This window comes from Microtus ochrogaster, chromosome X (assembly GCF_000317375.1).
Source record: "Microtus ochrogaster isolate Prairie Vole_2 chromosome X, MicOch1.0, whole genome shotgun sequence".
Classification (NCBI taxonomy): domain Eukaryota; kingdom Metazoa; phylum Chordata; class Mammalia; order Rodentia; family Cricetidae; genus Microtus; species Microtus ochrogaster.
Genome location: NC_022026.1, coordinates 22,894,345 through 22,909,176, shown reverse-complemented (window position 1 = coordinate 22,909,176; position 14,832 = coordinate 22,894,345). Strand labels below are relative to the sequence as shown.

General features: G+C 37.7%; 1 protein-coding gene across 1 annotated transcript in view; it reads right to left on the bottom strand.

Annotated features, from left to right (window-relative positions):
• Tex11 (testis expressed 11) overlaps positions 1 to 14,832 on the bottom strand; it is a 278,018-nt gene that overhangs the window by 226,896 nt on the left and 36,290 nt on the right. The window contains exon 7 of the mRNA XM_005358598.2: positions 12,930 to 13,010. Within this exon, the coding sequence (XP_005358655.1) occupies positions 12,930 to 13,010 (81 nt within the window). The remainder of the gene's footprint in view (positions 1 to 12,929; positions 13,011 to 14,832) is intronic.

Genomic DNA, 14,832 nt, shown 5'->3' with positions numbered 1-14,832 from the left:
AAAAAAAAGAAAGTAGATCCTTATCTCTTAAACTGAATAAAACTCAATTCTAAAATGGATCAAATACTTCAATACAAGATCTAATATCCTAAACCTGATAGAAGAGAAAGTAGGAAATGTTTCAGTTTATACACACAGAAAAGGACTTTCTCAACAAGACCCTGATAGCACAGGTACTGAGACCAACAACTGACAAACGAAACCTCATGAAACCAAAACTCTTCTGTATAGCAAGGGATGTCATCATTTGAATATTTGAATTAAGAGGTAGTCTTCATTTACCAATCACACATCCAAGAGTGTTAGTGTCTAAAATATATAAAGAATTAAAAAGAAAAAATTTTAAGATCCAATGAAAAATTGGGTCAAAGAACTAACAGAAAATTCTCAAAAGATGAAATGGTAAATGGCTTAGAAATAGCAGAGAAATGCAAATCAAAACTACTTTCAGATTTCATCTCATCCCAGTCAAAATGGCTAAGATTTTAAAAAAAATAAATAAATGCTGGTGTGGATATGAGGAAAAAGATTACAAGAATGGTGGGTGTCCAAACAGGTTGCAGCTGCTGTAAAAATCAGTGTCATAGTTGTTCAAAATGCTAGAAATTGATCTATCATATCATCCAGCTATACTACTCTTGGACATAAACCTAAACGACTCTATATCCTACTATAGAGATACTTGCTCATATATGTGCATTGCTTTAATTCATAATAGCCAGGAAAGGGAAAACAGCCTTGATATCTATGAAAATGAAAATGTGATGTGGATAACAAAAAATGTTACACATTTACACAATGGAATATGACTCAATTGTTAAGAAAAATAAAATTATATAATTTGCAGTTAAATGGCTGGAGCTGGAAACAATCATCTTGGGTGAGGTAACCCAGACCAAGGGAGAAAAACATTGTATGTTTCCTCTCACACATGAATGCCAACTTTGAATATTTAGATATGCATTTCATTTCGAATACCTATAGAGGTCAAAGAACTAGTAACAGGCCATAGAGTTGGGGAGGGCTTTGAAAGGAAGAGAGGTAGATTGCAGTTACATGAAGGGGAAGGGGGAATAAGAGAATAGGAAGGGTTAAATGGGGTTGGGGAGGGAAGGACAGGATAGAGGAGGGAATAACTCATTCTAGTGGCCTTTTGAAAAAGTCATATGGAAACCAACTACTATAGAAGATTCCATTTATACACACACACACACACACACACACACACACACACACACACAAATTTAAAAGTTTAAATACCCTTTAATGGTGAGACAATGCCCCTAATAGACACCATAGGCTACAAATTAAAAAACCCTTCTTTTGGACTTGTTGGCCAAACGGATACCATAGACCACCAAATATTATGGGCTATTGCCGTTACTCTTGGTTACCCTCCAGAACTTGATGGTAAGGCCCTAGATCCTATTGCTAAAGACAGCACATACTCGAATCAAAGTACATGGAGAAATAAGCTGGTACTGACCTGGAAGATTAAAAGGCTAGCTCTCATAATACTGGAAGGATATGAATACTATTAGGGGAAAATGTCATCATCAATCTTACCTGACTGTGAACCCTGCAAACTACAGTAACAACTGTCCTGCAAAATATGTCAATTGGTGCAATAGTGGATCAGCTGTTATGGGCATAACCAATCACCTTTTGATTGGATCTAAGGCCAACTCCACAATAATAAATTCATGTCTGGCACTCTTATCAGTATCTTTTTATTTTTATTTTTAAAACAATCTGATTTTACATATCAATCCCAGTTCCCTCTCCCTCTCACCCTCCCACCCTCCCCCACATTCTCCCCTCACCTTCCCTCATTCACTCCACAGAGAGGGTGAGGCCTCCCATACAGAGTCAACAAAGTCTGTCACATCACCTGAGGCAGGACCAAAGCCCTCCCCACTGTAGCAAGGCTGAGCAAGGCATCCCTCCATAAGGAATGGGCTCCAAAAAGCCAGTTCATGCACTAGGGATAAATACTGGTTCCACTGCTAGTTGGCCCCACAGACTGCCCAAGTCACACAACTATCACCCACATTTAGAGGACCTAGTCTGGTTCCATGCAGGTTCCCCAGCTGTCAGTCTAGAGTCAGAGAGTTCCCACTTACTTGGGTCAGCTGTTTCTGTGGGTTTCCCCATCATGGTCTTCACCCCATTGCCCATATTATCATTCCTCCCTCTCCTCCTGGACACCAGGTGCTCAACTCAGTGCTTGGCTGTGGATCTCTGTATCTGCTTCCATCAGTTATTGAATGTAGGTTCTATGATGACCACTGGGGGGAGAACTGCTACTATTACATTGCTAAATGGACATGGTATTAAACTGACTCCTAATGACTTACTGTATGCCTATAGATTAGTACATTTCTCAACCTTCATTAGAGTGTATTCTTGTAGTGATACTGATTAACACAGAGATCCACAACTGATCAACATGCAGAGAATAAGAAGCAAACTTTGGAGTACTCGGTTCCAAATGGGATATCTATGTTGCACATCTTCCCGAGAGGCTCAGGGGCTTTTATGAAAAAGAAGGGTAGGAAAAAAAGAGGCAATGAATGACTATAACAGGGTAGTCACAACAGCTGTGTTCTCGTGCCTGGTGAACTCACAGTAATTATAACAAAATACACAAGACCTGTACAACTTCAAAACAGACAAAATTCCAAGACTGGAGTAGAGGATGGGATGATCATGAAGTCCTAACACTAGTACGGAGCTACTGGTAACCACAGCTGCTGATAGAGTACATTTTCTTTAAGGATGTGACCCCTGATAGCTTTACCAGGCTCGAGGACCCCATACCCAAAAGTACTTGGGCAACACAAATTGGACTTGATGGCATTATTTTTCAAGACAAGGTTTCTCTGTGTAGCTCTGGCTGTTCTGAAACTCACTCTGTAGACCAAGCTGTCCTCAAACTCACAGAGAGCCATCTGTCTCTCCCTCCTGAGTGCTGGGATTAAAGGTGTTCTTCACCGCTGCTCAGTTTGATGGGATTTTTTTAAAGGAAGATACAGGGCTAGAAAGATGGCTCAGTGGTTAAAAATATTGACTGCTCTTCCAAAGGACCCAGATTTGATTTTCAGCACCTACATGGTAGCTAACAACCTCTGTAACTCTAGTCCTAGAGGCTCCAACACCCTTTTCTGGCTTCTGTGGGCATCAGGCACACATGTGGTGTCCAGATGCGAGCAAAACACCCATACACATAATAATATTTCTGAGACAGGTTCTTACAATGTAGCTCTGGCTGTCATGGAACTCAGTTATGTAGACCAGGCCTCGAACTCAGAGAGATCCACCTGCCTCTGACTCCTAAGTGCTGGGATTAAAGACATGTACTACTCACTGTGTCTGACTCACATAAAAACACATTTTAAAAAGTTTTAAAGACAAAATTGGGTGGATAGGGAGGTAGGTGTAGGTCTGAAAAGGGTTGGGAGATTAAATATGATGAAAATATATTGCAAGTTTTTCTCAAAAAATTAATTAAAATATTTTTAAAAATAACTCTGATTACTTGCCTAGCAAAATGATAAACAAAAATATTGCTTGGGGTTGTTAGATCCGGCAAAGGTGTTAAAATAGAAAATATACTCAAACACAAAATGAAATTCTCAAAAATTCTAAATTTTGAAAAATATACAAAACTATGCAGCTATAAGGCTTCTTTGAAAATAGTTTAATGTCTCCATTAAATTTCGTTTACATAAATTACCATTGAGACAAAAGCAGGAGCAAGCATATGAATTAAGCCATAGGGAAATAATGCTATGAGCATTCAACCAATTCATTAATTCAATCAATATATCAGTAGGGATATAGCAATAGGACGTTTTATTGAATTTTGAACTCTCAAAATATTGGGAGATAACCTGTAAAGCTGTTTTATAATTCTAGTAATTTATCTAAATACCCCATGAGTATTTAAAGAAATCACCTACCTAGAGTCTACCCATAAAAAAAGGAATTCTTTGTAAGTTTTACCAGAGCAATACTACAGAAGCAGAGCCCAAATTAAGAATGTAAGATCTGAGGCAAGTTATTCATGAGTAATGTATAAAGCCTTGGCTTTCTTTTTTAAAAAGTTTCAAAAAGTAGAAATTCAATATGCATGACTGAGCATACCAGATCTACTGTATATCTGAATCTAAAATAAATAGTCTTGTTAATCTTGCTAATATGTGTTTGAAAAGAGTCCATTGGTATTTAAATGTATTCTTAACACTGCAGCAAAAACAGTTTAACTCATTACATGCTCCAGTTCCCATAGGTTCACACAAGGCCATCCCAATTATGTAGCTGTAACACTGTTCTCACCAACTTACTGCACAGAGGCCTACAACAGAACTGGTTCAGAGGAAAATATCAAACAAAATTCTGATGAACAATTATATATACTAAGCCTTTACCCAATTTCTTCAGTATTTTCTGTTTCTGCCCTCATCATTCTTACAAATCTATTTACACTGAAGGCTACTTCTTAGAGGGGAAAATAACAAAATACTAACCATAACAACAAAACATGAAAGGCTAAAATGCTTTGAAGGCATTTGTAGCATTTTTAATGCAATGACCAAAAATTACCAACACTGCTTCATTGACTCATTCATTTATATATTCAATAACATTTATTTACTAAGCATAATAGGCATTATTCTATAACTTAAGTACACATCACTGAAAAAAATGGACAGAAATTCCTATCTTCATAATAAAGCATTTCTAATGTGATGTGAAATAAGAAGATTCATAAAAATATCTGTTTAAAAAATATGTTTCCATGCTCTAAACCTTTGATTCATAGCACTGGAAAAATACAGGGAAGGAAGGAAGAGAAAAAGCAAGTAATAAAGGTTCTTTTAGCCTTACATGGGATGTTAAAATGTATGAACTGAGATTTCGGGGGGGGCACATCTATGCTAAAGATTGTACAAGGTTAAGCCAGGTTGGACTGAGGAATGTAGCTCACCTATCATGCACAAGGTCCTGGGCTGGGGCCTGTGTTCTCCATAAACTGGATGCAGTGGTGTTGCAGAACTATTCCCAAACTCAAAGGTGGAATATAGCCTACATTTTAATTTAATAAGGATTACTGACAATTTTAACACAAACTAAGGTAGTTATGGGACAAAGGCCAACACTTTTTAGTGTAGAGGTTAGGGTTAATGATCTATGGAAATTCTCACTTATGGAAAAATAGTAGATGAAACATAGAAATTAAGACCTTAAGAGCCTATGTTTCCTGGTTAAATAAGTCACCAAAGTACCCAATATATATATAAAGAACTCAAGAAACTAGACATCAAATTACCAAATAACCCAATCAAAAAAATGGGGTACAGATCTAAACAGAGAATTCTCAACAGAAGAATTTCAAATGGCTGAAAGACACTTAAGGAATTGCTCAATATCCTTAGCCATCAGGGACATGCAAAGTAAACTGACTCTGAGATACCATCCTACACCTATCAGAATGGTTAAGATCAAAAACACCAATGATAGCTTATGCTGGAGAGGATGTGGAGTATGGCAGTTGTTCAGAAAAATGGGAATCAATCTACCTCAAGTCCCAGCAATACCACTCTTGGGCATATACTGAAAGGATGCACACTCATACCAGAAGGACATTAGCTCAACTGTATTCATAGTAGCATTATTTTTAATAGTCAGAACCTGAAAACAACCTAGATGTCCCTCATCCAAAGAATGGATAAAGAAAATGTGGTACATTTATACAATGGAGTATTACTCAGGGGTTAAAAAATATGACATCTTGAAATTTGTATGCAAATAGATGGAATTAGAAAAAAATATTTGAGTGCAATAACCCATACCCAGATAGACATATATGGTATATACTCACTCATAAGAGGATACTAGCTGTAAAGCAAAGAATGATGAGCCCATAGTCCATGATCCTAGAGAAGCTAAGTAACAAGGTGAACCCTAAGAAAAACATACCTAGGTCCACCTGGAAAGGAAAAATAGACAAGATCGCCTGAAAAAAATGGGAGCATGGGGATGGGGGAAGAAGGAAGGGGAGGAAGAGTGTAATGGAAAAATTAAAAATGCTGCAGGATCCCCAGTGGCAACAGGCAGCAGAAATGCTGTAGGTCCCCAAGCGGTGGTAGCAGGCCATGTGATGGCAGGCAGTGGGCCCTGAGAGCAGCCAGTGCCAGGCAGAGACGGCTGTTGGTCCCCAAGCAATGGTTGGTCCCAGGCAGGGAGACACGTGGTGGGCAGGCAAGAGACAGAGACATGAATAGGCACACCATGCAGAGTGAGGTGGATATTTATTCATGGGATTATGGAGGGGAAGAGAGAAGGGGAGAAAAGAAGAGAGAGAGAGAGAGAGAGAGAGAGAGAGAGAGAGAGAGAGAGAGGAGAAGAGAGAGGAGAAGAGAGAGGAGAAGAGAGAGGAGAGAGAAGAGAGACAGAAGCGGGGGAAGGGGAGAAGTGAGGAGAGAGGCAGAAGCTGCTTCTCTGAGAGGAAGATGAAAAAAAGAGAGAGCTCAGGCTGGAAGCTGAAGATCAGCCTGTCTCAGTGGATGGGGGAGGGAGTGACTTGTCTCTTGACAGAACAATCATTACAAAGAGGGGAGAAGGGGAGGGGGGGAGAACTTGAGGGAATGGGATAGTCAAGATGAAAGAAGGACAGAGATGACAGCAAGGAAAGAGATATTTTGATTGAGAGAACCATTATGGGACTAACAAGAAACTTGGCACTAGAGAAATTCCCCTATAAGGATGACCCCAGATAAGACCCTAAGCGATAGAGGAGAGGGTGCCTGAATTGGCCTTGTCCTATAGTCAGATTGATGAATATCTTAAATGTCACCATAGAACCTTCATCCAGCAACTGATGGAAACAGAGGCAGAAACCCGCAACAGAGCACCCAAAGTCCAGTTGAAGAATGGGAGAAATGAGAATATGAGCAAAGAGGTCAAGACCATGATGGGGACACCCACTGAAACAATTTACCTGAACTAATGGAGCTCTGGCCAGACAGGGAAGGAACCAGTATAGGACCAAACTAGATCCTCTGTATGTGGGTAACAGTTGTATGGCTGGGGCAGACTGCAGGGCCACTGGCAGTGGCACCAGGATTTATCCTTACTGCTTGTACTGGCTTTTTGGGAACCTATTCTCTTTTGATGGATACCTTGCTCAGCCTAGAGGGGAGGAAGTGGGAACTGGGATTGGTATGTAAAATGTAAAAAGATAGTTTATTTTCTTTTTTTAAAAAAAATAAAAGAAAAAAGAAAAACCTGTCCTTTGTATGTTAATTTAAAAATAAATAAAACATCCCACAATGACATATATAAAAATTCTATAACAAAACCCATTGTCTTGTATGCTAACTTTAAACATTCACTATTTTTTAAAAGATAATGAATTATTTCAAATACTACAAACATCAGATAAATACTTAACAGAGTACAAATGACAGTAGACAGAAAGGTAAAACATATTCATTCTGGTTAAGAAGTATAATGACACAAAGAAAGGATTATTTAGTTGGTTAGAATGCTTGCTTTACCTCTTTAGGTCATAATTTATATATATAACAAAGGGTCTCAAGTTCATTGGATAGTCAGAGATGATCATAAAGTTTTGATCTCCCTGCCCCCACTTCTCTACTGTTGAGACCATAGATATGCAGCACCATGTCTGGTTTATGTGATGCTAAGATGAAACCCACAACTTTCTGCATGCTAGGCAATCCTTCTACCAGTTAAACTACATTCTTAACCCCATAGTTTGTTTTTTTGTTTTTTTTTCTTTTTTTTTTCATAGTTTGTTTTTTAAGAGGATATATTTATTTGCTTGTGAGTATCTATGTGTATGTGTATACACATGTATATGAGGGCGGGCCCACATGTGCACATGGACAGAGACACAGCAAGGGCATGAGATGTACTCCACTATCACTCTTAATTCATTCCTTTTTGAGGCTAGATCTCTTCAACTAGGTTGAAAGCCAGCAAGCCCCAGCAATTCTCTTTGGAGCTAGGATTACATGCATTTATGAACACATCATACTTTGCCAGCAAACACACTATAGCAAAAACAACACAAAGAAAATAGATATGCAAGTCTACAACATACTGGTCACACAGAAAAAGAATTAATAAAGCTCTAGGAATTTCCAGCCACTGGCCCAGAAATGATGACTTCATACTACTACTTTGCAATGCTAAGATGAGACTATATAGATGGAGGCCCCAATTTAATTAAAATTATCTTATCTACCAACCTTTGTGTTTAATATGAGGCCTTTTATTTTAATTAGATGAATAACTCGTGCAAGTTTCCCCTTCCCTTTCTTGCCTTATCATATCTGTATGTGTGTATATATGTGCTGTGGTATATGTATTCATGCACAGGCACACACATGGTGGCCAGAGCCTGACACTGGGTCTCCTTATCACTTACTTTCCATTTTACTATTTTGATACAGGGTATTGCACTGAACCTGGAGTTCACCAATTCGCTAGACTAGCTGGGAGTAGTCTCAGATCTGCTTATCTCTAGGGATCCACCTGTGTCAACAAACTCATAACACCAAATGTCAGGATTACAAATGTGTGCCCTCAAACCAGGCCTTTACGTTGGTAATGGGAATACAAACTCAAGGTCCTCATTTCTATGCAGCAAGCACTTTACCTGCTGAACCATCTCCCTAGGCCAATCATTATTTTTTCTGTCTCACATTTCTAGTGTATTTTTCTCTTGACTTTACTATTATTATTATTATTGGTTTTTCAAGACAGGGTTTCTCTGTGCAACAGCCCTGGCTGTCCTGGAACTCACTGTGTAGACCAGCCTGACCTCAAACTCACAGCCTGTCACTACCTCCCGAGTGTTGAGATTAAAGGCATGCGGCACCACTGTCCAGTGATTTTATTATCTTTTAAACATTAACAGACAATGAATTTTTATATTTTTCAATTATATTAAAGAAATAATAAATTATTCATTTTACACCTTATTGAATTATTATATTTAAAAAATCAAGTGCTGATTGACTAGCTTTAAGAAACGTGCCTTGTACTCTTAGTGAGCTTTCTCTAACCCTAAACTATTTTAATGATTGTTTTTTGTAGAATTCTAAGATATAAATATATTTGTATATATCCAACTTTCTAGATATTTTTCTCTCTGCCTCTAAATAATAAAGCATTGTTTTCTGCTGTGTGGAGGCCCAAAATTTTGAGCCTATTTGCACGTTGACCAAAGGTCAGAGAGTTGGAACTTACCTCTATTCTTTCAAAGTTATTGTGTTTCTACCTAGGTGTTAGAAATCCCACGTAGATTTATAACGGACAGTTCTTCTCTCTCTCTCTCTCTCTCTCTCTCTCTCTCTCTCTCTCTCTCTCTCTCTCTCTCTCTCTCTCAAGGTTATTGTCAGCAGGTGTAGCTAATAGCCAGATCTTGTATTTCAGGAATTTAGGATCCAACCAAGTTCCAGTTCCTTTAAGGATATAGCTTTGGATTCCACCCAGGGAGTGGTTTGTCTACAGAATGTTTTGGTCTAGTGTGTGGGCATGACTTGTTTTGTTCTAGCAATAGAACCTTTAGGGACACAGCCCACGACCTTCAATTGGTCTGTTCATTTCCTTATATCTTGTTAATGCATCTTTTTGTCTTACTTCTACCTTTTTGGGGTCAGGGGCATTTTAAGCAATTGGAAATTAAATGCAGGTGATTTCAGTAATCACTGGAACTCCCTCCTGGTACTATCCTATATGTTTCTATTTTTTTAAAAAAATTTTAAGTGTGTCTTTGTATTCTTTACTATCTATATTTAAATCCTCACACCCCTATCCTGGCAAGGGGTATTTTTGTAGAAGCTGGTTCTTGACACTGCTGCAAATCCCTTTCAATGAGATACAGGAAGGATGTCTCAGGCAAAGAAAAAGAATAGGTTGAATTCATTAATTAATATTAAGTGAACTGTTAGTTTTAATAACTCATCTCCAACCTTTATCCTATCATTTCCTCTCATTGTAGATTTCCTACATTGTATTTTCAGGTCCTTTAGCTAAGCTGTAAGCCCACCAAAAACTACACACTCTAAATAATTGCACTAACCTTTAGAATTAAAAGTACAGCTGTACTAATACAGTTCTATCACTATAGAACTCCCAAATAAAACACAAAGTCAATTCTGAACTTATAGCCATTTATTAGTAACTTTATCCTGACAAAGTCCTAACTACTCTGTTACATATCATGCTGGTACTCTAATTTGCTCCTCTCCTTGTTTTGTTTCCCTTTACCACATCTAACACTGCACAAGTTAGTTCTCCTTGCCCTAGTACTACTTAGCTCCTTTCATGGCATTGGACATACAACTCAATATACACTTACTTTACAAAGACTATTAAAAACAACTTTCTGGGGGCTGGAGAGATAGCTCAGTGGTTAAGAGCACTGCCTGCTATTCCAAAGGTCCTGAGTTCAGTTCCCAGCAACCACATGGTGGCTCACAACCAGCTGTAGTAAGATCTGGTGCCCCTTCTGGCCTGAAGAACAATGTATATCTAATGAATAAATAAAACTTAAAAAAAAGTAACACCTATTCTAAAAAAAAAACAACTTTCTGTTCTAGTAGTTTATAATCTGAAAGACAACAGGGTCAAAAGGGACAGTAAAACCCATGCAAATGTAAACAATCCAAGAGACTATACAATTATTAATATTAACAAGAAGGCTAGAGATATCACTCATTTACTAGAGTGCTTGCATACCATACACAAAGCCCTGGGTTCAATCCCCAATACTACATAACTGGACTTGAATACACATACCAGATCCCAGGAGGTAGAAATAGGAGAACCAGAAGTTCAAGGCAACTCTGGGCTAAAACAGACATTATCTCAAAAACCACAAAAATAATAGCAAAAGTTCAGAAAAGCTGCTGGATAGTAAACAAATATTGAAAGACATCTACATCCTTTTATCTTTCAGTTTATTGATTAAAATGTATGCTAGATGAGTGTTCTCCAGCTGAGCTTTATCCCCAATTCCCTTTTACTTTTTATTTTGAGACAGTATCTCACTAAGTTTCCATAGTTGGCCTTGAACTTGTAATCCTTCTGCCTCGGTCCCCTAAATAGCTGGGATTATAGGCCTGTAACACAAGGTCCAATTTAAATTTTTTAAAAAATTAAAAAAAAACTTTAAGGGTTTTAGAAACCTTTAAGGGTAAACTCAAAGCATTTCCACTAATAGCAAGAATAGGCGGGTGCCCACTATATCTTCTCTTACTTGATATAATGCTTGGTGCACTAACTAGAGCATTAAGACAGGACAAAGAAATAAAAGAGAAAGAAATAAGAAAGGAAGAGGTCAAACTGTTTTTATTTTCAGATGAGATGATTCTATACCTAAGAGACTCTAGACACCACCAGAAAAATCCTATAACTGATAAGTACTTTCAGCAAAGCGACAAGATACAAAAATCAGTAGCCTTCCTATACAAAAATATCTAATATGCTGAGAAAGAAATCAGGAAAATAGCCTTACAATTGCCTCAAAAATAAAGTAAAATGGTACCTTATAGTAAACTTCAACGAGGACTGAAAGACCTCTACAGTAACTTTAAAACACTAAAGAAAGAAATTGAAGAAGATAACAAAAATGGAAACATTCCCCAGGCTAATAAATCAGAAGAATTTGATATTGTGAAAATGGCTATACTACCAAAGGTGATATACAGATTCAATGCAATCCCAACATCAAGATTCCATTCCTATTCACAGAATAGACTCCAATTTCATTTCATTTCAAAGAAATAGAAAGGGGAATCTTAGAATTCATATTTGAAATACAATAAACCTAGGACACCAAAAGTCTCCCCACACAAAAGAATAATACCAGAGCTATCAACATAGCTAATCAAAATTAGCAGAAGCAACACTATGATAAATGAATCCTGTATGCAACCCAATAGGAAAACATGAACATAGTGTCTCTTCTCTGATTACAAGACACCAAATTCAAGATCAAGTCACAGACTAAAATTTGTCAAGGTCATTAATGTCAAAGCAAGATGAAGAATTATTCCAGAGAGGAGCAGCCTAGAGACTATAATCATAGATTAAATCTTTTTTCTATATAGGGCATAGCTGGAAAAGTTGAATCTGAACTCTCAGGATAAAAGATATGTGAGTTATTTATACTATTTTTGTAACTTTTGTTAATATAAAATATTAAAACTTAACAGAGTACTTGGTATATTATATGCAATGTACAAATATATAAATTCAGTTCTACATTAAAGAAAATATTTAAGGGAAATTAACAATCTCACAGGTACAATTTATATAACCTTTAACACATTCTCCCTAACATCCAACTATATTTCTGTCATTAATCCCTCTGAAAGAGTAAAGCCTGAAGCAGGCATAAACAACGAAGGAAAAGCTGCTCAGTGGGAGAAAGCAGGGCGAGAAAGAAAAAAGAAGAAAAGCAAAAGGCTATATTTGGAAATTTTGATGAGCTCCAGTAAAGAAAGCAGTCTTTATCCTATTGAATCTCTCATAGCTCCAAATCCTGGTGGAGAAAAATACTAGGACAGTGACACCATTAACTGCATTCAACCTCATCAGAAGGGAAATAAACCCTCATTTTTCTTCTTTGATTATATAGTACAAAATGTTATCAAAATGATTTGACAATAAAAGGATAAGCAAAGAAATCTATGAACTGGTGTCATCTTTTGGAATGCCCTTTCTCATAAAGAACAAGGGAAGCAAATTGTTTTAAAGATCAGCTAAAACCGTAGAAATGATCTCAAACAGAGTCTCCAAAAGGTTCCAGGCAGCAGTGATAACTCTTTGTGGACTTGATACAGCATATTTTCAAACTCTCAGAGAATCAGGGCAGAACATTCACTCACCATTTCAGGCAGCCTCATCAGCATATCTTTACAACGTAACGCGCACAGAGATGCTTTCCTGAAATCCCCTTGAGCAACAGCCTAAGAAAGAGGACATCAACAATTAGTTAAATGGCAAAATAATTGTCTCACACTGAAGTTGAGAATATTGCTCAGTGATAGAACACTTCTAATATGGTCTAGGTTTAATTAACTAAAACAGAAGAAAGAGAAGGGGTGGGGAAAAGAGAGGAAGAGAGCAGGAAAGAAGAGAAGAACATTTTTGACAACTAAAACTTCCATCAGTATCAAGAATTCAGAGAAAAGTTACATTTTCCTATACAGCATTTAGCAATGATAAAGAAACTTCTCTGAAATCATATTCTGACAAATCAATAAAGTATTATACATTATCCTAATGGATCAAGATTCTTAGATTTAGAAGAGCTCTAAGGTTGGATTTGAACTGTTGCTCAACAATAGATTATACCTATTGTTACACAAGGATTAAATGCTAGAGTGACCATTATACAATAGACAACAATACAATCAATCTAAATACAATAAATTAGACAAAATGGATCCAGAATAAATTTATACTGCTAATTGGACCCTCTTTGCTGATCAGCAGATAAGAATGTTATAGCTATCAATACTAAGTGACACTCAGTCAAAATTAATTTTTCTTTTTTGATATACTTAATACGTTTCCCACAAAGGTCGAACATTGTGTGATTTCTGGTCTTCCATAACAGGACATATCCTCCTACCTATCCTACCCCTCCCCAAGATTGACTTCTTGCCTGAGGTACATTTTTATCCTGTAATTTTTACAATTTAAAAAGCATATTTTACATTCCTTTCCTTCTGAGAAAAATTCACAATCTTTTACTTCAATCCCAGGGCATCATGCATTCTGGGCAAGTGTTCTACCACTGAGCTATACAGCCAGCTTCCCCACAGTCTTAATTATCACATATTGTCATCTACTCATTTTTTTAATTTATTTTTTCTTGGAAAAAAAATTTCCACCTCCTCCCATCCTCCCATTTCCCTCCCCTTCCTCCCACTCCACTCCCCCTCCCCCCACTCCTTTCCTCCTCCCTCTCCAGACCTAAGAGCAGTCAGGTGGAAAGTCCAAGGTCCTCCCCCCTCCATCTAGGTCTAGGAAGGTGAGCATCCAAACTGGCTAGGCCCCCACAAAGCCAGAACATGAAGTAGGATCAAACCCCAGTGCCATTGTCTTTGGCTTCTCATCAGTCCTCATTGCCCAGGGGGATGTCCCCAGTTAGTGCCTTGGGCAGCTGAGGATAAGGATCCTAAATTACCCTATCCTATAACCACACTGATGAATATCTTGCATATCACCATAGAACCTTCATCGGGCGATGGATGGAGATAGAGACAGAGACCCATATTGGAGCACCGGAATAAGATCCCAAGGTCCCAATGAGGAGCAGACGGAGGGAGAACATGAGCAAGAAGTCAGGACCGTGAGGGGAGCACCCACCCACTGAGACAGAGGGACTGATCTATTGGGAGCTCACCAAGGCCAGCTGGACTGGATCTACTCATTTTTTTTGTTGTACTATGTAATTTCCCCCTATAAAGCAATTACCCTGCTGCAATGCATCTGTCTATGAATTTTTATTCTCCACAAAGCTTAAGTTTTCATAAGACAGGTACTACATATTAAACTTACTGATTTTTTTTATCACTAGGCACAGAGCATCAATTCACATAGTAACCACCAATTAACTGTTCATCACTCTACATTTGCATCTGATCACATTAATTTTCCTTTTCTAATTTACATTTTATTGTTAGTGTATGTGTAGTGGGGGTATGTGAGTGAGCATATGTGTATATTATTAGTATATATGTAATGGGGGTATGTGAGTGAGCATATGTGTATATTATTAGT